This window comes from Phyllostomus hastatus, unplaced genomic scaffold, assembly GCF_019186645.2.
Source record: "Phyllostomus hastatus isolate PE091 unplaced genomic scaffold, TTU_PhHast_1.1 phas_contig_196, whole genome shotgun sequence".
Taxonomy (NCBI): Eukaryota; Metazoa; Chordata; class Mammalia; order Chiroptera; family Phyllostomidae; genus Phyllostomus; species Phyllostomus hastatus.
This window is the reverse complement of record NW_025333709.1, coordinates 7,341,006-7,365,888: the sequence shown is the minus strand read 5'-3', so window position 1 is coordinate 7,365,888 and position 24,883 is coordinate 7,341,006. Positions and strand designations below refer to the sequence as shown.

General features: G+C 52.7%; 1 protein-coding gene across 4 annotated transcripts in view; it reads right to left on the bottom strand.

Annotated features, from left to right (window-relative positions):
* The window catches only part of CC2D2A (coiled-coil and C2 domain containing 2A), a 94,024-nt gene extending 69,496 nt beyond the window's left edge, over positions 1 to 24,528 (bottom strand). For 3 of the 4 annotated variants that reach the window (XM_045833951.1, XM_045833953.1, XM_045833952.1), the window contains exons 1-9: positions 24,286 to 24,528; positions 19,510 to 19,569; positions 17,406 to 17,486; positions 15,424 to 15,553; positions 10,505 to 10,593; positions 10,059 to 10,160; positions 6,635 to 6,736; positions 5,517 to 5,690; positions 1,771 to 1,933 (exon numbers count right to left, since the gene is read on the bottom strand). In XM_045833951.1, the coding sequence (XP_045689907.1) occupies positions 1,771 to 1,933; positions 5,517 to 5,690; positions 6,635 to 6,736; positions 10,059 to 10,160; positions 10,505 to 10,593; positions 15,424 to 15,553; positions 17,406 to 17,486; positions 19,510 to 19,548 (880 nt within the window). In that variant the 5' untranslated portion in view covers positions 19,549 to 19,569; positions 24,286 to 24,528. Of the gene's footprint in view, positions 1 to 1,770; positions 1,934 to 5,516; positions 5,691 to 6,634; positions 6,737 to 10,058; positions 10,161 to 10,504; positions 10,594 to 15,423; positions 15,554 to 16,928; positions 17,066 to 17,405; positions 17,487 to 19,509; positions 19,570 to 24,285 lie in introns of those variants that run through there. The other variant, XM_045833955.1, reaches the window with a different exon arrangement.
* Positions 24,529 to 24,883: the final 355 nt, after the last annotated feature.

Below are 24,883 nucleotides of genomic sequence, written 5' to 3'. Positions count from 1 at the left end.
GCCAACTACTACTTTAAAAGGAAATTTGAGATGTCCAACAAATTCCAACACTTTGAATATAGGTGATCCAAAACAACCTATCGAAACGCCACCATAATTGATGGCGTTGCATTTAACGCCATGAAATGCAATGCCATCAATGCGTTCAGCACTGGCTCAGCATTTAACTGGAATTCAGAGAGAACGTGACAAATGGAGAGAAATCCAACTTCCAAGTGCAGGTAAGGGCAGACCCCTTCCCCGCCCGGCAGGGACTCTCTGGTGGGACTCAGGCCCTGCCATTTGGAGAGTGGGCTACTAGAATGGCAGAGCCCCCCCAGGGGCGTCAGCAGGAAAGGGAATTCCAGGGCAGAAAAGAGCAAGGGGAGACCCGGGGCAGAAAGGAAGCAAGGAGCAGTGACGAGGAGTTCATCAAACCGTCTGCTCCAGTATCCTGGCCGTTCCCCCACCTCCGGGAACCCCCAGCAGCCTGCTTCCCAGCACACAGCAGCTCAAACCCTTGGAATCTCCAGACTGATAACTGTCCCTCCTTCCGTATGCTAATGAGATGGCTCCTCCACAGTAGCCTCAGGACAGGTGCAGGGGAACCAGCCCTGGGAGGAGACGGCTGGGACGTGTTCCGCCCTGCCCCTCCACTCCCACCTCTGGGAACAAAGAGGGACAGAGGGACTGGAGAGTGAATGAATGAGTCTCTCATGGCAGTGATTTAATCAGTCCTGTGTACACACCTTCACTAAAGTCCTAACTGCAGGGGTGTGGAGAGCTTCCAGGTTGGTGAACAGGAAGGGGGGCTGCTGGGAGGGTGGGCTGCCGGAGAGGGCGTGGGAGCTCCGTGAGGCTTCCCACACACCTTGCCCCAGGCATCTCTTCGCCTGTATGCTCTATCACATCCTTCACTACATAATAAACCAGGAAATGTAAGTGTTTCTCTGAGTTCTATGTGCTGCTATATCAAAGTATGGAACTTGAAGAAGGATGGAGTCGTGGGAACCCGATTTGTAGCAGAGTTGAGTGTAAGTGTGTTGACTCGGGGGCGGGCTACTTGGCAGCTACGGCTGAAAGCAGCGGGCAGTCCTGTGGGACCGGGCCCCTGCCGTGCGGGGGCTGCGCTGACTCCTGGCGGGTAGATCAGGATCTGACTGTGGCACACCTGGCTGGTGCTGGGGGTTGGCTGGTGCAGGTAAAAGCCCACATGTCTGGTCCATGTGGGCTGTGTTCTAGAAGCAGGGACTGTGAGTAGAGGATGGAACAGTTGTTCCTTTTCACAGCCTGCATCTCAGAGCGCCCAGGGGTGCTCAGTGATGTGATGGGAGGGGGCTCCCACGGCACCCTGCCATTCCTTGTGCTCTTCTGTCACTAAGTGGTCGTTCAGTGGGTATTTTTCCATGTGCTACATGTTTGTGTGTGTGTGTGAAGATATTTCTTTCCTTTTTTAAAAAAGATTGTATTTATTTTTAGATAGAAGAGGAAGGGAAGGAGAAAGAGAGGGAGAGAAACGTCAATGTGTGGTTGCTTCTTGTGCGCCCCCTACTGAGGACCTGGCCTGCAACCCAGGCATGTGCCCTGACTAGGAACTGAACCGGCAACCCTATGGCTCGCAGGCTGGCGCTCAGTCCACTGAGCCACACCAGCCAGGGCTGAGGATATTTCTTGGTTATGAAATCAGATGAGGAATCGGGATCCGTGGTGGACACTGGGCATCTGTAGACGCCAGCCCTGTTTCCCTGGGGGGGCACGTGCAGGTGAGTGGGAAGTGGCAGGGGCCGGTACCTGTCAGCCTGCTGGGTGTGAACAGGAGCTCTTTCTCCTTCTGCAGCCGAACACGGGCGCCGTCATAGTCGGCGGGTCGGACGGCCACGAGGTCTTCAGCCGCGGGATCCAAGCCCAACAGGAAGTCCTCAGCATCTTTGCCACGAAGCAGCTCTTCCTCATCCTGCATAATGTTAAGAAATAACAATGAAAAAATCATGCTTGGATGACTAGCTTACACAGAAAAAAATAACCATTAGTATTAAACTCATCAAACAACATACCTTACAATAAAATTACCTTTTCTTTCCACTGATCTTTTTTTAGTTATATTTTATTGATTAAACTATTTTTTAATAGTGTATGGTTTCTATAGTTTTTTTTAAAGATTTTTATTTATTTACTTTCAGAGAGGGAAGGGAAGGAGAAAGAGAGAGAGAGAGAAACATCAATATGCGGTTGCTGAGGGCTGTGGCCTGCAACCCAGGCATGTGCCCTGAAACCCAGGCATGTGCCCTGACTGGGAATCAAACCTGAGATGCTTTGGTTCGCAGCCCGCGCTCAATCCACTGAGCTACGCCAGCCAGGGCTTGATTAAATTATTATGGCCATCCTGATTTTTCCCCTGTGCCTCCCTCCACCCAGCACCCCCACTCCCTCAGGCAATCCCCCACCATTGTTCATGTCCAGGGGTCATGCATGTAAGTTCTTTGGCTGCTCCATTTCCTACACTGTACTTTATATCCCCATGGCTACTCTGTAATTACTAAAGCATAAGATCACATGGCCTTTCATATTTGCCAAGGGGATTTTCTTTGCTTTTCACGATTCCCCGTACTCGGAAAATGTCACAGTCAGAAAGGGCTGAAATCGGAAGAGACTGAAATCGGAAGAGACGGGCTAAGCGACTGAAACCTCACCAACTCTGGCCTCCTTGGAGGGTGTTTACTTATTGACATTTATTCAAAGGTCGTGGGTTCATAAGTTAGGCAGCAGTTTACGCCTCCACACGACACCCACCCCCGGCAAACGCAACAGGCGCAGGGCCCACGCCCCTGGGACTGCCTGGGCTGGGACCCCAGCTTCACCCACGTGGCCTGGTGACGGCAGGGGGCTCATCCTACTTTTCCGATCCTCGGCTTTCTCGGCCGTGCAATGGGGACATTAACAAAGAGGACCTCGTAGGGTTTTGTGAAGATAGAATTAAATGACACGTGTAAACATTGTAAGCACAGACCCGTGACTATAAATATTAGCAGAAGCATGTCAGTTTTGTTTCATTGCGGATTATTCTGAGCGTTTTCTCCTTTTGTTTCTTCTCTTTCTCTTTCCCCCTCTTCTTCTTTACCCTCTTACTTCCTCTGCTTCTTTTTAAAACTTAAGCCTGGTGTTCTTTGTGAGTGACACCCTTTAAAATCCCGCGGAGACTGGCAGGTGGCTGAGATACTGGTGGTGGCCTAGCTACTCACCTCCCCACTTTTCCTCCCCAACGTACAAAACAATAAAAACGGAAAAGTCAATCTACAGGGTAGCTAAGCTGTCCGCGTAATCTGAAGGTCGAGAAAGCCAAACACCTCAAAAAGGGAAAAAGAGGAACCCCCCCAATATCAGCCTGTGGTTTTCCTTCCCCTGCCCCATCTCTGCTCTGGGACAAGCAAAGGCACGGAGGCGGATCTGCAGGGAAGACAGGAAAAGGAAGCTGGTGGCAGGAGCTGTGCACGCTCTGAAACTTCCCCCAGAAAGACTAGCTCCTCTTTGAGTATGGAAACAGTCAAGAAGGGTCTGGTGGCCATGGGGGAGGGGCTTCAAAGGACCACTGATTTCAAAGGGCGGTTCCCCAAACACAGATTTCACGGGAGAAAATGGAAAAGGAAAGAGAAGTGCTTCTGGACAGAAATGCCATGATTTGGAAGAAGCCCACGAATTTGTTGACAGTCCTGCCTTCCGAAGTCATGGATTCTCTTCCTTTTTTCCGTGGGGGCTGTACTTAGTGACCTGCTGCTAATGAGTCACTACATTGTCGGAAGGTGACAATATGTACCTTCTGACGCCACGTGGTACAAGGCACCGCGGCTTCCTCTTTGCTTCATCATCAGATCACTTGCTTTGGGGGCAACCAGCCGTCCTGTCATGGGGACGCTCAAGCATCTTTACGGGAGGTCTGGACAGAAGCCCCCCACCAGCAGCCAGCACTTGCTGGGCAGGTGACTGGGTCACTTGTGAGCCAGGCTCCCCGACTCAGCCCAGCCTTTAGATAGGTGACAGCAGTTGGGGCCACCTTGTGGGAAACCTCATAAGAGACGCAGAGCCAGAACAACCTCAGTGCTGCTTTGTAAAACAACGATCGCACCACAAGGTGAAGTGTCCCCAGGCTTTTGTAGACCTGGGTAAGACATGACATTTCTGGGAGGCATTTTTCAAGGGAAGTGATTCAAGGTTAAGCACAGAAATAGGGGAACTGTGCACATTTTGAAGCGTTCTGGTATGTGTTCCTTTTTATTTTTTAGTGCGGTAAAATATAAGTAACAAAATTTACTATTTTAATCATCTTGAAGCGTAGCACCTGTGGCATTAAGTACATTCACATTGTTGTACAATCATCAGCACCATCTCCAGAACTTTTTTATCTTCTCCAACTGGAACTCTGTCCCATAAAATAATACCCCCTTATCCCCACCCCCTCCTGGTCTCTGGCACCCACCCTTCTACTTTCTGTCTATGAATTTGATAACTGTAGGGACCGCATGTGATCGAATCACACAATATTTGTTCTTTCATAACTGGCTTATTCCACTTAGCATGATGTCTTCCAATTTCATCTGTGTCGTAGCATGACTCATGATTTCCTTCCTTATTCATGGTACATATAATATTCCATTGTATGTCTATATCATATTTCGCTGACCCGTTCATCTGTTGATGGACACTTGGGTTGTTTCTACCTTTTGGCTAGTGTGAATCATGCTCCCATGAACATGGGTGTACACATTCTGTCTAAGTACCTGCTTTCAACACTTTTGGGGAGATATCCAGAAGTGGGATTGCTGGGTCATATGGTGGTTCTGTGCTTAAATTTTTGAGGAACTATCAGACCATTTTTCACTGCAGTTACACCAGTTTACAACCCTATCAGCAATGAACAAGGGTCCAACCTCTCTACATTCTTGCCAACACTTGTTATTTTCTGGGTTTTTTTTTTTTTAGCCATTTGTATATCTTCTCTGGAAACATGCCTATTCAGGTCCTTTGCAACATTTTTACTGGCTTGTTTTTTCACACATACCACTCACGATTATGTGTCCTGAGCTGTAGCGTGGGTGTGGCACGGGACACAAAATGCCACTTGCCTGTGAGGTCGTGGGAGGAAAGACTGAGCTCTCATTGGCCGGGGGAAGGTCAACGTTCTGCATGTGAAACGAATACTAATCATCGTGTGGAGTCTCGCAAGAAAAGCCTGCAAACCACATTGTTCCGATTTTTTTTTCTCCACCGAAGAAAGAAGGGAAGGTTTAATTCAAGGCCCTCACTACTCAAATTGTGGGGTGAAATCCAAGGCCACAGAAAATAATGTGAACCTAGTACCCCTTTTACTTTCAATTAAGACATGAATGAGCTGTTCTGTGTGGAGGTGGCAGGTCTGTCTTTAGCCACTTTCTTCCTGGCTAGGATGTCATCATCATTACCACCACCACCACCACCCTCATCATCATCATCGTCACCATCATCAACAGCACCCCTCTCTGCGTTCCCATCACAATATTAAATACCATTTGGTTTGCTCCTCGCACGGGTGGCTCTTCTCCCTCTCCTTCCTCCTCCTCTTGGTTAGCTCCATCTCTGCTTCTTACTTTTGTTTTTTCTTCTGATTCCTCTGGTTCGGGGTCAAAGCTGAAGGTAAAGAAGTTATAGGCTTCTTCAGCAGAAGGGAAGCCAGGCGGAACCTAAGGAGAGTGGAGAGCAATAGGATTTTAGATTTCACGAGCTGAAGTGGGCGCTGCTGCACAGTTCGCCGACCGCTGGCCGGGGCTGACGGCACCAGGCGCATCCCGGGCCTGGGACGTGTATTACCTTCGCTGAAGGTGCAAGACTACAGGCAGGGAGCTGTGACAATCCAACAGGCAGTCGGTGGTCTCATTTAATAAGTTATCTTGAGTGAGTTACCTTTTATAAACCAGCCATTATTTACACTCCCACAAGCACTTAGAGCAGTAAAAGCTTTAGCAAGGATGGTTAAAATGCCAAAAAGTGGATTCATTGTTTTATAGGCCAACTAAAACTGAAATGGTTTTAGTTATGATCAATGCAAGATTTGTAGCCTTCTTTTTAAAGACCTTTTTTGGGGGTTTTGTTCCTCCTGAGTTAGTATCCCCCTTTTATCCATATTGAAAGCCGGTGCAGGCGACTTCAGAACTGAACATCGCCTTACCACTAGCATTTCCTGCCCTTCCCTGCATTTCCCTGCCCCCAGCTGGGCATTCTTCTCCTCTCTCCAGAGCATCAGTCTAGGGTTTGGAATGTAGGAATTATTTCTCATACGTTTTCCCTGCCTACTCCATGACAAGAACAGCTAGGTCACATACATCATCATTATCTCTCATTGGAGTTTTTTTGAAAAACAAACTAACAAAAAGCATGATTTCAAGCATGCATGATTTAAAACACGTGTGATCTGAAAAGACAAGATTTCTCAGCCCTGGCTGGCATAGCTCAGTGGATTGGGCGCGGGCTGGGAACCAAAGTGTCCCAGGTTCGATTCCCAGCTAGGGTACATTCCTGGGTTGCAGGCCATAACTCCCAGCAACCGCACATTGATGTCTCTCTCTCTCTCTCTATCCCCCTCCTTTCCCCCCCTAAAAATAAATGAATAAAATCTTAGATTTCTCACCGGGGGTTTAGACTTGATTTTTCGCGCAGAATCACGGAACTTGACTCTTGCGTGCGCTTGGGAGTCGTCTTCCTGTGGGGTCCTCTGTGCCCCTCTGCCTGGCTAGAGGAGTGGAAAACGATACATACGCCATTCAGTGACGAAGCTGAGGATGCTGTGAAGCAAGCGTTAACCCTCAAAAGGCTGATTCTGTGAGAACTAACGCGGATCGCCGCTCCTGAGGAATGAAGCGCTGACAAACGTCGAATGTATCTGAAGGTCAAGAGTGTTGAATATTACTCAGCTCTGTCTCTCTCAGGACAAAACGAATATAAGATTTTATACTCAATGAATCCTAACATGACAAGTATTACTTCTCCTATAGATCAGTAGATTATCCTTCACAGAGGATAATCCTTTCCAAATAGTCAACGAAGAGAAGTGTCAGCAGTGTCTGATTGTAAATAAGTCCAACATGCAGCCTTCAGGGCACATGGCCTGTCCTTCTCGTGGGCCTTGGGACCTGCTGTCCCCACCGGAAGCGGAGCCTCCTGTCTATCATGGCTTGCTGGGCTAATAATCATTATGGGTGTTCTTTCTCCCCTCAGATAACCCACCAGCGGCTGTGTCCACCTTGTCTTCATCTCTCCTCAAACCCACCCCTCCTAGGACCTGGCTCCTCCACGTAGCAGCCACCATGGGACTCAACCACCCTGTACCTCCATTGTCTGTTGGCATGTCTGTCACCCCCTGGGGTCCTCAAGGGTGGGCTGTTGCTGTCACCACTGTGAGTTCAGAGCCCATCGGACACCTGGTGGAAGAAATCTCCCATAGATGCTGGCGGGACGACAGGTAGAGTGTGTCAGAGGATCGGACCTTGGGGAGCCTGGGACATGGAGCCAGGCCCACAGAGAGAGAAATTTTGGCTCTGTCTAGTGGAGCCCAGTGTTCGAGCGTTCCGTGTTATTTCCACCTTGATGTCTATGTGTTCTTGGGGGTTTGTGTTTGGCTTTGTTCTTTTATCAGAAGTTGCTGAGAACAAAGTGAAAAGAAACGCAAAAGAGAGCAAGCACAGGTCTGTGTTGGTGAACTTGGGCTACTGACCAAAGTACTCCCAAGTGGTCTCTGAGTTTCTCTCTGACTCTGCAGCCTCTAACATTAGCTAATACTCCAATCGAGAGGGCTTCCTGTGTGCCAGGCACTCTCTGAAATGCTATACCATGTGTGAACTCACTGAATCCTCGATACAATACCAAGAATTAGGTTCTGGTAGTATCCCTATTTATTTTTTTAAATTATTTTTCATATTTGTACTATGTTATTTGTTCATTTTATTTTATTTTTATATATATTTTTTTAATTTTTAAAAAGATTTTATTTATTTATTTTTAGAGAGGGAAAGGAAGGAGAGAGAGAGAGAGAGAAACATCAATGTGCGGTTGCTGGGGGCTGTGGCCTGCAACCCAGGCATGTGCCCTGACTGGGAATCGAACCTGCGACACTTTGGTTTGCAGCCCGCGCTCAATCCACTGAGCTACGCCAGCCAGGGCTAGTATCCCTATTTTATGGAGGTGGAAAGTGGGGTCCACAGAGTCGGTAGGTTACATGTCCAAGGTCACACTGCTAGTGAGTGAGCCTGTCAGCATTTAACGCTGGGCAGCTCAGGTTCAGCATCTGGGTTCTCTGTGTGCTATACTCTTGGCAAAACAGGATGGACGTGGGCCACTCTTTAGACACTCCTTCTGGCTGAGGTGTGTATACTGAGAAATATGTTTGTGAGTGAGATGTTCCATGGGGAACCTGAGATCGGGTCTAAAGACAAGGCGGCTGATGTTTGTCGCAAATCCATGCAATGACTCTGAGGGGACAGGGAATATAGTGGCCACGCGAGTCAAGGTCTTGTTCACAAGGAGAAATAAAGACCTTGTAAGCCAAGGGAGTCTATTTTTACTTCTAACACTTCCAGCTTTATTTGGGGGTTCATATTCATGACACACGGACAAGTGAGAGGTGATTGCCAATCAACAGGCATAGACAAGACCAGATATGAGGGGTCGTGCCCTCCTATCACTCAACCTGCTTGACCAGACGCTGAAACTCACACACCTGCCAAAATGAGTACCTAGTCCGGAGCTGATGGGATTTTAGGTAGTTTTTCTAAATTTACTAATATCTTAACATTGTGGCTCTCACAAGGAAAAATAAATTGGAATCAGAGAAGAAGGAAAGTCAGCTCAGTGGAGTGCAGCAAACTGTCACCAAATCATTTCCTTGGCCCCACTGAGCGTCCTACTCGAGGACCGTGGACCACGGCCGACAAGCACGGTCGCAACTTTCCTATGACCACACAATCATGGCTTGTTTGGGATGGACAAAGATCAGATCTCTCCAGCATCTCATCACAGAGAAAGAAAAAGCATCATCGAAGAGGCCAGCGGTGAAGCCACAGAAATACTCCCAAATCCTGTGCTTCTTCATTTTGGTGGCAAAAAGCCACCAACACCACCGTCACCACCAACAAGGAACAGCTGGACAGACTCATAGACACTTCACTGAGCCGTTTGCGGTGGTCCCTTCAGTTCCTTCTTCCACCCCTTCGCATGCTTGCCCCCCCTCCATATTCCGGACACGTCTCTCTGACTTTGCCTGGCTCCCTCTCTGCCCCGGAGGCCTCGACAGTAAGTTTTTCTCCAAGTGTCAAGACCTGCCCCTCCATGCAGTGTTCTCTCCCCCAGGAAACAAAGGTGTTCTCGAACCTTTGGCACTCACCGCAGTGGAAATGCTTCTTCCTAAATCCGTGTGTCCAGGCCTGGCCCCTCCCTCTACCGACCTCTCTAGAAGAACACACACATTGAGATGCCCCACCAGCACCTCGGATTCGAATAACGGTCACCCCAGTGTGTTCACCCCACGTCCCTATCCCATCACCAATAGCTTCCCATGGCATGTAAAAAAGCACCGAAATGTAAAAAAGCACCGAGTCTCCTTAGAGCGACAATCCAGGCCCTTCCACCCTCTGACCCTGCTCTCCTCCCTCTCTCTGTTTCCCAGCAAGATCCATGGACCCAGCAACTCTGACCCATGAGCCAGACTGGGAATGAGACAGAGCTGGGATCGAATCCTGGCGCTTCCCCCCACATGCTCTGTGGCCCGGGGACAGCTTTGCAGCTGCTCTGGACCTCAGTGTGCCCATCTGTCAAATGCAAATGAGAGAAGCAGCCCCTGTCCCCAGGGGGGCTGGGGCGATGATACGTGATTACGTGGGAACGAGACCGGGCCAAGCGTCTGGCACTGGGCAGTGTTCCATCCACGGTGACTATTATAATGATCCACAAGTGGCGAACCCCCCCGCTGGGCACAGCCCTGTTCCAGCGCTCCAGCTGGAAGTGATGCCTTCCCTCTCACCGTCTTTGGTCCTAAAGCCGAGATGGCGGCCGTTTCTCACCTCCGTGCCGAACTCAGTCTCCAGGTCCTTCTCACCGGGGCCTCGTAAGCGCCTGGGCCGAGGGGTGGGCATTTCCTGGAGCAACGCACTCTCTGCTTTGGACTGAAAAACCACGCAGAACGTTACTGCTGTGTCGGGTCGGCGACGCAGTGAAAACCACGCTCGCCCTCTCGGCGGAGTGCTGTCCCTTTAGGGACACATCTTTACTCCCTCAAGGCAGGAGGGCAAGTGAGGTGGTTGAGAAAAATGACCTCAAAGTCCCCTCCAGCATAATTTTTATCTGCACCAATGTGAAATGACTACATTCCCATTAAAAAATGTGAAGGGACATTCCGCAGCGCTCCGACCCACGCCGCCGCCGGGAACACACAAAGGCAGCTGAAGACGCGCCCCGAAGGGCGGCTGTCCCCACTGCACGGAACGGCGCAGCCGCGGGGCCCGCTCACCCTGGCGGCCTGCAGCTTCTCGCGCATGCGCTCCCTCATGGAGAACTCCGCAAAGCCCGTTCTGGAGGCCGACGGGATCGGAGGTAAGCCTAGAACATAGAATAACATGACTGTAAACCAACATTTTGTTTTCCCAAAGGGAAGATTAGATTAAAAACGAAACAAGAGAATGCAAATTTATTTTTGCAAATTTAGGACTCTGCACGCGCAAACGAGAAATAATGGTGACAGCGACCCATTGGACCCCATCAGCACGGGCCTCGGCTCCTTTGAGACCCAGGGCGACAGGCAGCCTGGGTCCTGCCGCCGGAGCTGGGCCTTGCGCAAGGCCTCGGGCAGAACAGAAAAAACAGGAGGAGGGCGCGGAACTGCAGGAGAGACAGCCGGGTAGGAGGGAGTGATCTCCAAACAAACTGAGAATTTCGGAGAGGGGAAATGCTATGCAAAGCTTCTAAAGCTGGAATATGCTAGTGAGAGTTCGTCTCTGACAGAATACCAGTCTTTGATACAACCCGGCTTTGGAAGTGCTAGACTAGAGAGTCTCTTCTCCACTTTTCAAGGATCCAACCAACAGATATTTATTAAGCACCTGTTAGGTGTGCAAGGCATGAGGGCTGGAACAGTGAACAAGCAAACAAATGTCCCACCATCATGGAGGACATCTGCCGGTGGGCCGGAGGGGACCGTTAACAAGGAGTATATGTAGTATGACGGGGGTACAGAGGTCGTAGGAAGGCCGACAAAGCAGGATCGAGGACGAGGAGGGCCAGGAGGGAGGGGCAAGTTGTAGTCTGAAGTCGAGTGGCCAAGCAGGGCCTTCAGGGTGACGTTGGAACAGGCGAAGGAGGGGGACAGTGGGGGACAAGCATTTTAGCTACAGGCGCCATGGCTGAGACAGGGCCACACTGCCTATGGGGCCAGAGCAGAAAGGGGGACCCCAGGGGAGGGGAGAGGCAGTGAGAGGTTTCTGGGTCATGAAGACAAGGCGGAGACGAACTGTGTGGGTACAGATCACCCAACAGGGTGTGGCTTTAACTCTCAGTCAATGGAGAGCCGCCGGAGGATTGGAACGGAGTGACGTGACTTTGTTCCCAGAAGTCCACTCTGGCCGCTGGGCTGTGAACAGGGGCGAGGGGACCCAGAGAACTGCGGTACTCTGGGTGAGAGTTCGCTTGGGGCCGGCTGGTGGTGGTGGTGGGGGCGTGAGAGCGGTCCTGATTTAGATCTGTCCTACAGGCAGAGCAAACAGCACCTGCTGATAGATTAGACTCGGGCAGGCGGACAGAAAGACGGGAACGACGAAGGACTCCGAGGTTTTGACCTCGGAGCAGCAGCAGAGATAAAATGCCCATGGAATGAGATGGGGAAACTGCAGGAGGAACGCGTTGCGATGGGGAGAAGGAGGTCAGCTCAGTTTCAGTTGAGGAAACTGTGTCTCACAATTGATCACAGGCTGGCAAGGACTTGGGGTGCAGCAGCGAGGGGGACGCCCAGCCAGGAGAGCGGAGTCCAGAGGGAAGAAGGCGCAGAGGAAGGTGGGAGCGGAGAGCTCAGCCGCGCTGCCGACAGGCAGGTACAGACTGAGAGCTGACTGCCGCGCTGAGCGACGTGCCTTCCTGGGCAACCGCGACGGGAACAGCTCTGACGGGGAGTGGGGGCGTGAGTTAGAGTGCAGTAGGTTCCAGGTTGTATACAAAAATGGGGCCACGTGACTTTGGGGGGGATTTTGCTGTAAAGGAAGTTTTTTTTGGAAAAAGCTTTCCCTTATAACTAATCATAACAATGTGTATGTTTTGCATTCTTTGTGTTCCTGTATGATGGTCATTCAGGTGCAGCCACGGAGGAGACAGAGGAGAGGCCTGGGACACGAGGTGCACTGTCCTCCCAGGTCCTAGAGCCGCCCGCAGGGCGGACCCCACGGGGCTGCACGGGAAGACACCAGGTGGTCAGGGAGCAGAGGGCAGGAGCAGGGAGAGCTCAGGCCCCGGCCTCTGTCGGGGTTGCCGAGGGAAAGACAGGGCAGGGCAGGGAGAACAGCCCAGCACTGGCCAGTCTGGGGAGCCGGGCGGGCTCTGGTCTACGGGGTGGTCTCCGGTCTCCTGGTGCTGGGCCCTGGGCTGGTTCAGATGGAGGACTATGGCCTGCTGGGGAGCGAGGGCCGGGCAGAGGGGGCTGGGCCCCGGGCTGGGGAGTCTGTGCATCCTGCATCCAGCAAGCTCCGGTCCGGGCCCTTTGTCCTCTCCAAGAATGAGCTGGTCTCTCCCCAGCTAGAACGGTTTATTTTTTCTTAAGATGTCAGACATCATAATATTCAGAAAATAAAAAATTCTATGGTATAGAGTGTACTATTTATTTATACTTGTCTCTCAGCACTGTGTGAGCGAGTAGTGTCTCCACTGGAGGGGAACTTTCCGGCATCCCTGCCTCCCCCAAGATGCGTCCTCTAACTAGAACGTTCTTTCCCTTCTGCAGCCGCGGGGCTCCGAGAACACCCCGGACCCTGCTCCCCTGGGTGGCTCTCCTGCCTCACCCCGTCCCTTGGACAGGTGTTTCCTGGGTCAGTCTTTGCACCTCCCTGTGGGATTTAGAAAGTATGCCCAAACGAAATGGTCTATTATTTCCTTTCTTTGGCATCAAATTTCACCAGGTTCTGAACTCCCTTTTCAATCAATACTGAGAAGTTGGCTCTGAAGTGCTTTAATCAGAGAAGCCAACACGAATGAACGGAAAACAGATGTCTGTAACGAAGAAATTTCTGTTCATAAGAAACCACTTAACATTTGATTGTCACTCCCTAAAGCGGGGCTGCGAGCTGGAGTCATGGGGGAATGTGTGCACTTTTGTTCTAGATGTTTGTTTGGTTTGGAACTTGGGCCTGCTCAGCGCAGTGCTTGCTTTGTGTGGAATGTCCGGACTGTGTACGCGTTTGAACAGCAAATTAGAAGACAAAGTGTTCCCTGTGTAGACCTGTGCTGCCGTTAACCAGGGCAGTGGTACCTCTGGGCATGAGGCCGGTGCGGTGGAGGAGGCCACACAACCAGGGGTGCCGGCGTCTGAGTGTCTGGATACTGTCTGACCTTGACAACGCTCGGGGCCCCGAGGGAATGCGACAACGTGGAGAGGGTTGCAGGTTCAAGGTGAGGAGCTGTGTGGTAGCTCCGAGGGGCACGCCAGAGCCACGAGAGGTCTGGGAAGTCGAAATTCTGGCCTCAGGGGAACAGACACAGCTGCAAGAGCATGGCGGGCATGGAGGTGGGGGTGGTGAGGGAGCACACCTAGGCCAGAGCACAGCCCCAGTCAAACGCAGGAAGGCCAGCTTGAGACACGGGTCACCCAGTCAGCACTGCAGAGTGCCGTGTGTGTACCAGCGCCGTGCTGAGCGGAGCGGACAGTCAGAGTCTGTCCTCAACGAGTCCTAGTCCAGCGGGGAGGGGAGGCCGTGTGCCAACGAGAAAGACTTCAGGCACTCACATGGGCCAGGGCCCAGCCCACAAAACACGGAGCACGTCTGCTCAGCCACACGGGGCGGGGGTGGGCAATGGGGAAACTTCCCAAAGGAGGCGACGTATATACTGGTTTTTGAAAGGTAAGGAGCTAGGCAAAGACAAACGAACAAAACCCCAAATAGAGAAGGGGTTGGCCTAGGTGGGGAGAACCAGGTGTGCGATTTACCTGAGTGACACACTTTGGGGGAAAAACAAGGCACAGTGAGGTCGACAATCTTGAGAAGACTCTGAGCTGGCTCCCCTGCCCGTATACGGAGTCCCTGGGGGGCCCTGACACTGCTGTGGACAGTGCCAGTTGTAGCACTGCCACTGTTCCCTCCGGGGGCAGCCATGAACCATACCACCTTCAAAGACCAGCCAGGGTGGAGGTTTGTGGGTGCAGAGCAATGCTATCTGTAGTGCGGCTCCCGGAGGTCCCCCGACTGGAGCTGGCGTTCTGCTCCACCGCCCCTAGCTGCTGGTCCTCTCTGAACACGGTTCCCTCGTTTGTAGAGCGATGCCTAGTGGTGGGGCTGTTCTGGGACTAGACTAATGTGACGCATGTAAAGCCCTTAGCATGGTGCCTGTCACGTCTTAGCCTCAAGAAAGGCAATTATTTCTGTTAGTGACTTAGCATAGAGCTTTTCTTCCAGTTGGAGGAGGCCACTGCTGGGTATGTGCCAGACCCTCTGAGGGATGCTTTCGGCACATCAGCGGATTTCATTGCCGTAACAGCTACACGAAGCCAGGCTTTTATTATCCCCGTTTTATCACTGAGGCTCCCGTGGCTTAGGTAGCTTTGGTTATTGCTCCAGCCCCCATGAGCAAGGGTCATGAAGTAAACCCTTGTATTAAATGACCTCCAACAAAGACCCCGAGACCTCTCAGTGGGAGAAGGACGGCCTCTTTGACACATGGTGTTGGGAAGCTCGTTATCCACCCGCGAAAGAATAAAGCCGGCCCCTTACCTGACACCACACAGGAAAATAAACCCAAAATGGACTACAGACCTAAATGCAAGACCTGAAATTATACCACTCCTAGAAGAAGCACAGAGGAGACCTTCACCACACTGAGTTTGGCGAAGATTTCTTGAACACGACACAAAACACAGGCAACAGAAGCGAAAACGGACCAAAGGGACCACCTCAAACGTAGACGTCTGGTGCGTCCGAGGACACGCCCCACAGAGCGAAAAGGTGACGATGAAATGGGAGAAAACAAGGCAAACCCTCTGCCCGACAAGGGGCCATTCTCCAGATCATATAAAGAACTCCTACAACTCAGTGACATTAACAGCAAAGCAAAGAACTCGATGGGAAAGTGGGCAACGAATGCACCTTTCCCCAAACATCACATACACATGGTCAATGGGCACAGGGAAAGATGCTCAGCATTGCTGGTCGGCAGAGACCGGAACCAAGAGACACTCACTTCGCGGGCCTCGGCGGGCCGTCACGCCCAGGAGCTGGGTGTTGGGGTCGGGATCCTCCGCTGCCGCCTCCCGTGGGCCTCCAAGATCATCTCTGCCAGACACCATCTCCGCGGGGCCGGCGGTGCGCAGCTGCGGGCAGAGGGGCGGAGGCTGTGACTCTCAGGGCTTCGGGGGACTCGGGGCCTGTCTCGGGATGGGGTGGGCCCCTCAAACAGGGAACAGACCCGCGCACTGTTCAGACCCGGATAACCGCGGTCCCCGCTACCTGCATCTCAGCGGCCACTCCGCAGGGAGGCGGGGCCAACCCTGCGTTTCTCTAAGGGCATCCCCAGATAAAGTGAACATTTCCACGTCTTCTGCGTATAATGTCCAGAGCGCTGCAGGCATTGGGAGAGACGGGGAAGTAGGGAAGGCACGGCCAGACTATTTGATCCCAACTCCAACTCGTTTGGGAACAGCTGTTCGGTGTCCCCGGGTGACCCAGGGCGAAGAGTCGCCCCGGTGTCCTCCCCCGACTCTCAGAGGAGGGCAGGCAGGTGAGAGAAGGTGGCCAGGGAGGCCAAGGCTGAGTGATGATGGTCCTTTCGATGGGCCAAAGGCTTGAACTCAGATGTACCGTGGGAGTCTGGGAAGGCCGTTGGACTGCTAGCTTCCCTCCTTCCCTCTCAGTAAACGAAGGGGAATTGAAAAGCCCATCCACTGAGATGCTGCTACGTATTGGGCATTGCGCAATGCACAGAGATTCTGGCTTCAATGAATGGCCTGGGTTGCTGGGGTGGGGCGGGGGGCGGAATCTGAGGCATCTACTTAAAGGAAAAAAGTGCCCCAGTGACTGTGAAGTGGCAGGGGGTTGAGAATCATTCCCGAAGGTTTGTCACAAAGCCCCAGTGGCTGCTGTGCGGTCAGTGACGGGGCTCTCGTGCCTGTTCAGTTAATGAGCTGATGCCTAAGGACTGAGATGCCTGACCCTGGGTTCCATTCTCTACCCCATGCCCCCTAATCCTGGCCGCCCAGCTCACCCTTCTTGCGGCCCTTGCTTTAAACATTTGCCCTTTTCCTATCTGCTCTGGGCCACGGCCGCCTCCTTGGGTCCCCTGGCCCTTTGCTGCCGAGCCACCGCTCATCCTGCAGCAGGAGGCTAAAGCTCTCTGAGTGGCCGGAGGGACCAGCCACGTGGCTGGGCAGCACCTCCCATCCCCTGGGCCCTCCCCTGGGTGGCTCTGTCTCAGCTGCAGGAGCAGAAATCTGCCCCGAAGCCGGGCTGGTTAAAACGGCAGTGCACTGGGGAAGAGGAGCTGAGAGGAGGGTTTCTTCCCTGTGGGGGGGCTCTCGGGTGCCCTCCCCGCCTCCCCACTGTCCCCACCACCCTTCCACGGGCCCCATCTCAGGGCTGCTGGCTCAAAATGGCGCTCCCGTCCCTTCCTTCCCTGGCTGGCATCCCGGGTATTCCAAACAAATCGTCCGTCTGAGGAAGGCAAGGCCCCGTACCAAGGGATTTTATTACCTTGCGAAGTTGACCTTGCACTTGCTTGGGGGACGCTCCCAGTTAGGGGGGGCGACCGCTGCGGAGAGGAGAGCTGGGGGCGGGACTGCCCGAGGCGCCGGGAGTTGGGAGTGGGCCTCCCGCTGGGACTGAAGCGGAATTCCGAGTTGGAGAAAGAAGGGGTGGGGTAGGGGGGTTCCCAAGATTTGCAGTCCTGCACTGCCATCTATCGTCGGCCTTAGCTAATAATGGCCTGTGATGACAACCCTGAACAGGCCCTTCCCATCATTTCCAGACTTCTCTCCCAGGGGAGGGTAACCTTGGAGGAAAAATGTCCCTGTACTGACCGGGGTCCTGTCGTGAGTGTCCTGCGTGCCACACGAGGGCCCCCCCTGGGCCACCCACAGGTCCCCGCCTCCCCCAGAGAAGGATGCGTGGCCCCCCCACCCCTGCCCCGTGGGTGCAGGTGGGTTGTGAACCAACAGTTCGAGACCCTACCTGTCTCTTTCTTCTTTGTCTGTGAGCCTTCGCAGCCTTCTCTCTTCCCATATCTGCATCCTCATCATTTTCAATGACCTCCTTTGTCAAAGTGCAAATGACAGAGTCGTCAGTTGGTGTGTCACTTGATGAGTGTGTGTGTGTGTGTGTGTGTGTGTGTGTGTTTAGAAAGAACCGTTAAGAGAGAAAGGGGGTGACTCTTAGGTACTGAAATGAAAATCGCCATCCTGCCCCGGGGCCTCCATGCACTGAGGCTGAGTGTGGGTGGACCAGCCATCCCCACCTACCCTTCCCAGAACAGATGCATCCTTGAAAAGTTGTTTCCAAATGGAAACCCTGGGAAAGAGGTGACGGGGCTTCCCTAGTCCCAGGTGCTCCTTCGGCATAGGGCATTTATTGAGCGCTTACTGTGTTCCTGGCACTGGGGGGCACAGAGATACCCCCACCTTCAAAAGTCACAACCTGATGGGCAGCTAACAAGGGAACCTTCTGGGGCCAGCGGGCTGGCCCAGATGAAGGGCCCTCACACAGGGCGGCCCAGAACCTCGTGAAGGGACTCCAGGGTCAGGCCTCTCTGCACCCCGGGTCTTACTATCAGGGGGAGAATGATGCTAATACAGGTTGAATCACGGTGGAAGTTATGATTTAAAGAAACACTTGGCAGATCTTTCAAAAAAGCAAGACATCCTTCAACAGTGCAAACTTCATTTTTTCTTTTCCCATATGGCATTTTCTCAAGTTCTGTTCATAAAACGTCAGAGCTGAATGCACTCACATCGTCAAGCATTCAACTTGTCTAGTGCTAAAGTTTTTCAAACTGGGGAGCAAGCACTTCTGGGCATAAGAGTAATTGCAAGATAAAGCCAGAATTTCTCCCTAGTACACCAGCTTTATTAGAGTTTTTCTTTAAAATTGGGAACTTTAAAATTTTCATACAGAAACAAACTTGGAACAGAAAGCATGGGTTTTGATGATATGAGAGTTCAAAGACGTGTAACGTAGGTCGTTGGCTGAGGCTCCAATCACACATCATGCCCTTGGCTGTCGGGATCGGGGGAGACGTGAACTTCAGTGACAGCGGAGGTGACCCGGGGCATGGGCACGGTGTGGGCTGCTCCCCCTTCTCTGACTCGCCCTCTGGGGGCAGGGCTCACTCAGACCTTGCCCTTCGGGTGCCCACCAGGGAGGGAGTGCTCTGAGCTCAGAAACTCGCCACCTGAGATTACACGCACGACGCTGATAGCACTGGGGTACGCAAGTATGGTTCCTCAGTCAAGTCTAAGTTCTTGCTGGCTTAGAGTGGCCTTATGAGAAATCTAGGTTCTTTTTTCACTTTCCAATAATGGTTCGATCCTTCATCAATGAGAAGCAGTCCGGTGGGACTTCAAATTACATAGAACGTAAACTCCACGAGGGCACAGGGGTGTGTTCCCCGCTGTACCCCCAGGGCCTGGAGGCACAGCAGACATCTGCTGCGTGAATGAATGAGCAGATGTGGAGTGATGAGGTTGTATCTGGGAAATGTATTCCTGTAGCCTTTTTGAAACACTGTTGAAGAGAGCGTAGTGTCTCCCCGTCTGTCTCCGTGGTCTCCAGTCAGGGAGCCCCGGAGCCAAGACAGAAGCAAGGATTGAGGGGAGTAAGTCCCCCTGTTTTGGGGGTCTACGGTCTCCAAACTGGAGACAGCCCTCTTTCTCTGTCCTAGACAGTGTTTAATGATGCTTGTGCACAATGAGTCAGAAATGGCAGGGACTCCACAAGACGGAGGATTTGATCGGTGGTTCTACGCTATGCTTGCTACCTTCACTCTGAATTTCTTTGGGAACCTGTGGGCTTCAGCAGAGCTGGCTGCTATAGCAGGTGGTGCCTCAAAACTGCTGTGTGTCAGAGTTAAAACCCCTGTAGTGCCTGCCAGCTGCCTTTCCTGCACCATCCACCCCCCTCTTCCCCACCACGTGCCCGACACAGCCCCCTCTGAGTGCAGTGCCGTGGCCGGGCGATTCGCGCTGGTTGCTGGCCGAGTTTCCTCCCTCACAAACACGTGTGATGTGAGTGCACAGCCCACACAAGCACAGCCCGAGAGGGTGTCTAACGAACCACGTACCTCTGTGATTATTTTCATTTTTTCTTCCTTGGGATCCATTCTGGCTGTGATGGCTCCTCCCTGACAGACAAAGAACAAAGAAGTCACGCCTTTGCGTCCGTGGAATGTCTTTCTTACTGTTGACAGATGCGAAGCTGACCTCCATGGGCAGCGAAGTGCTTGACTTGAGTAGACGCCCCATTCACCAGGAACATGTCCTCACAGACCCAGGGCTGGTGGGGATGACCCCTTGGGGAGCAGGGGGGCTGCCAGGCCTTCTGTTCCCATCCGCCTGCCACGGAGCCCTCCTGAGCATCATGGGGGGAGGCAGGAAGTGGCCCTGCCCTTGCAGTCAGAGGACCCAGCTCCGGAAAGATACTTCCCAGCCTCAGACCTCCACCTTCCCTCTCCTCCTTTCTACCCTTGACCTTGGTTCTCATTTCACTGAGCCAGAGATGAGACCAAAGGGGGTTCTCACATCTCCCTCTCCCTCCCCGCTGAAGGATGTCACCTCTTCTGCTCCCACTTGCTACTGTGGCCTGTCCCTGCTCGCATCCACGTCCCCTCCCCCTCCTCCAGAGCCTGATAAGGAGGATCATTCCCTTCCACCCGGAGGGTCCTTTCCTCTGGCCCTGCCGGCTCACCACTCTCAGCGCACAAAGTGCTGTAACCGGCCCTTCCTTTAAAAATACCTTCCCCGACTTCCGTGTTTCCTTCTAGCTGTTGCTCAGCTTTTCAATCTTCTACAGGAAAAGTCCTCGAACCTTCTCTTCCCAGTCGGCGTTTTGAGCTCAGCACTTCCTGAAACTGCTCTTGCCAGCGAGCCCTGTGCCACCACATCTACGGATGGGTCCTCAGTCCCCATCTGACTCCACCCGACGGAGAGCCGTGTAGGAAGGCACGCGACCCGTCACTTTCTTTTCCTTGACATTGTCTTCACTCGGCTCCTGGGACACGCTGTCTGCTGGTTTTCCTCCTGCCCGCAGGCTGCTGCTTGTCAGACTCCAGGGCCGGCTTCTCCTCGTCTCCCGACCACCCCATGGGGGTGCCTGGGCTCAGCCTGCCTCTACTCATTCCCTGGGGGGGTCTCCTCCTGCTGCTTGGCTTTAAACACCATCGACCTGCTGATATTCTCTCTCCAAGTTACCTCCTGGGCCCACATGTGTCCCCAGAACTCCAGACTCACGTGTCCGAGTGCGAGAGGAATATGGGTTTAACGCGCTCCAGATGAAGCTTCTTGTCCTGACATCCAACCGGCTGGTCCTGCGACCTCCCTTGTGGCCATAAACAGAACTGCATTTTGCTCAGGCTGAAACCTTGGAGTCATTCTTGATTCTGATCTGACTCTCACAGGACACACCGCATCCAACCCATCAGACACTTGTCCAGCTTTGCCTTCCAATCATACTGAGAATTCAACCACCTCCAGCTACCACCTCCATGTTATCCCTTTGGGGGGGCACCCTGTCTCTCTTGTGGCCTCACCCAAGGACCCCCTAACTTCTCTGATTCCCACCTTATGCACGTACAGTTGAAATCAGAGCAAATTGTTTAAAATTTACGTGAGATCAAGTCATTCCTCCATGCAAAATCCTCCAAAGACTTTCCTTTCTCAACATGATAAAATTCCATTTTTTTCAATAACCAGCTCATTGCTGCAGGTTCTATGCTTGAATCCTCTGGCCTCGGGGTCTGGGCACTTGCTGTTCTCTCTGCATGGCATGCTCTTGCCCCAGAGGTCTGTGGGGCTCTCTCTCTTGTTCAGTGCCTCAGGACTCTGTTCCAAGTTCATTCTATTGGAGCGGTCCTCCACAAACACTCCCAACACAGTGCTGACCTTCCGCCTTCACCCTCCTGGAGCTCAGTACCTACCGTACGAGGGTCTATTTCCCCTCAGCACTTATCACCCGTCGACATGCATCTTCATTTGTGATCGCCTGCTCATTCCCTGTTAGAATAGAAGCTACAAGAGGGCAGGAACACCCCCAGAGCCCAGGACTCTGACACACGGCAGACTCTCAATGCATACTTTTCAAATGAATGCCTGCATCTCCCTACTGGCTGTGTCCTCACAGCCCCATTCTGGAGCCCGTCAGAGCTTCCTTGTCCCCTTTGGGCCGCCGTGAAGAATGAATGAGCACGTGGGAGGGGGTGGAACATGAGGGCTGGCAAATCATAAGCCCTCGCTGCTGTCCCCGGAGGCCGAGTCTTAACTTGGATTCGTCCATGTCAGCAGCCCGCCGGAGGTGTTCAAGGTGTGGCTGACCCTCACGGGGAATTAGCGTGTTAAAGGGAAAATAGAGCACTTGAATTTCTAGTGTCTCCCACCCAGACCCCCTCAGAGGCTGCAGACAATCGAGGCAGGGAAACAAGAGAAGCAGCTGAGAAAAGGAGAAGGAGAGGAGGTATTCTAGAGAGAGCCAGGGGGCGGATAATAACAATAAAATTCCCACGGACGCAGAAGCGCTCTGATCAACAACTCTGAACCCTGCAAACTAGAACCAAGGAACTGGGGAACGTTTCCGTGACTTAAAAAGAGATTTTTCCAGTAAATTAAAAAATGTTATGTATGAAAGGAAGAAGTAGAAAATGAAAAATGTAATGGGGTTGCCTTTTTCTTCTCATTCTTTCCTGGTCATTACCTTTGAATGAGTTTCTAAGGAAACCAGATGACATCAAAATTTATTTTTCTTTTATGAACACTCTTACTAAGAAAAGATACATCAATACGGCCCAACGTTAATATGCTGCTTGTCAGCCTGAGCTCGGAGTGCTTCTTTGTACATTTCCATCAACAATATCAAAATAACAGCCGTGATTTGCTGCAGGCTCACTCTGAGCTCCCTCCAGACAAATGTTGTCACTAGGTCTCGCAACAATACTGCTGGCTTAGCAGCGCCTGCCTCAGTTTACCTGAAAGGAACCGGAGGTGTCCCCGGAGGTCACCTCTGACAGGCTGCGCGATTTGCCCAAGAGTATCGCCGTTAAATGTGGCATTCAGAATCTGACTCCAGCACGACTTCCGAGTCCTCCCTCAGGCATCTCTGCGCCTCCGTCTGTCTCACCACGTGCTCCTGTTTTGTCAGTGGTATCAGAAACTGTCCCGTGAGCCCGTGATGCTGGACATCTTTACACCGGAAAACTGCAGAGCGCCGCGCCAGTGAGCAAGAGCGTTGGTGAGGTTAGGTTCATGATTTCTTTAGCTCAGTACAGAAAACCGAACACAGTTTTGAAGGGAAGTCCTGGTACCTTCCCCTAGACGAACGGACTGTCCTCAGAGGATCGAAGTCACACATTCAACAGGCTGTAGGGACGAAGGAATGAAGGTGTACGAAAAGGGCAGAACCGTCCTCATCTCAGCCTTGGCTGCTTAGAACAATGAACACAGGATGTGCGCCCCTGTCCGGGACGGTGAACACATGGGTTCCCACAGAGAGCGAGGGCTTTGCGAAAAATGACATGGGCCTGGGTACCAATTCCAGCTGCACGCACCAGCTGTGTGCTCTTGGAGCGATGCCTACACCTCTCAAGAGGAGACAGACGTCCCTCCGTCTGTGAGCGTGTGGTCGCGACTCCTCCCTCGGCGGGGGTCCTCTCGCCAGGGGTAACTAACTGGTAGAAGGTGGGCAAGTGACACACCGAACAGACGCCAGGCAGTCTCCCTTCTGTTTCCACTGACGGGGCCTCGGAAGCCGCCCCCGCCCTCCTACCCCACACGGGCGGTTTCCCCTGAGCACGGCGCTTAGCTTCTCTGTTCCCTCCTGTTAGAGCTGCAGCCTGGAGCCCTGGCGGGTGCCACACGCATCCTTTTGAGTTCATCCCCCAGTTCTACAAGTTATTCCAGCCAAATAGCTTTAGAGAATCGTTTAAGCAGCTCCATATCCCAGGCACTGCCTTCAAAGAGCGCATATAAACATTGGAGCTGTGCTGGGATTTGTGCCTGGGGGGCTGACAGGACGCACCGAGTGCCCCCGGGCCCTCCCCGAGGGGTCCCGCTGGGCTCGGAGCGCTGCAGTCCCTTCTATAAATCTCTCAGGGCTCTGTTATCTGTTTACAGTCCGTCTTCCTGGGAAACTCGGAGCTTCTGACCCGGTCTGACTCGATTTTGTGCACTCTGAATTTCCAGCACGTGGCCTGGTGCATTGTTAATATTCAATAAATGTTTCAATGGATGGCTCTGTAAATGAGCCCTCGGAGAGAGAGGCAGAGACACCATGTGCTGGCGCTGAGTTGATTTGCAGAAGTTCTATGAAAAATTAATAACGTCTTGTACATGTATTTCCCATTAGACTTTATGAGCTTCTCACAGGGATCCTCAGCCCTTTGTCGTGGGCCTTGGCTGTCTAGTGCGAAGAAAAGGGAGGCTTGCAATAGCTACTCCTGAACCCTTTGAACCAGTGTGGGCTAAGGGGCCCAGGAAGGCACCACTCAGCCCACGCTTCTGGGAGACTGGAATGCAGTGGGCTGGCCGGGCTGGGCAGTGTCCCAGGAAGCGGAATGACCGTCTGGGAGGAATTCTCCCAGGGGCTGACTTAGCGTTGCTGCAAACCAGGCTCCAGGCGGCTGCTCTAATCAAAGCGGCCTGAAGGATGCTGCTGTGTGTTTCAATTCCAGAAACTAGAACGTGGATAAAAAGGATGAGAACCCCTAACGTGCCTGACAAGTCCCTCAGTCTGCTCAGCGCCCGAGGGGCGGGGCTGAGCCCCAAGGTGGGTACTGAGAGCAGGCCCCCAGCAGCCCTGCTCCCAGACGAGGAGGAGGAGGTGGAGGAGGAGGGGGGGGCGGGGAGGGAATTACCTTAAGAAACGTTACAAAGGCACGTGGCAGATTCTGCTTTCTGGGGCGAAGGGGATGCGGAGAGAGACGGGTCTCCCTGTGGCGTCTTCTCTGAGCTCAAAGGGCAAGGCCGAACGCTGGGGCGGTCCCAGGGCTCGGGCTCCAGGGAAGCTGCAGCCAAGCCTTCGCAAAAACACCCACTTAGCAACTCGTTCCTAAGGAAGGTCACTTGGCGGCTTTTTTTTTTTTCTTTTAAAGTGACAGGTTACTCCTCCTCGTGGAACACGAATGTGCTGAGCTGAGGAGCGCGACCTGCAGGACAAGGATAAAGAGAAATCAGCCTGCGGGGGAGGAGCTGGGCAGAAAGTAGGTCAAGCTTTGAGAGCCGCAGGTCAGGGGGTCACTGGGCGTTTCTGGTACAGACAGGCCGGGCTCGGAGGCAGGCGGCTTAGCTCCGTAAAGGACATCATTTCGGGGGCGGGGAGCATGTCTCCTCTGTGGCAAAGGCGCCCTGGCGGTGCTCCGGGCCCCCGTGGATGTGCCTCTGGGCTGTTTCTCAGTCGCATGTGGGAGCGTCAATGTGCCCAGTTAATCTCCATTTATCCTCTGAATCCCCTAA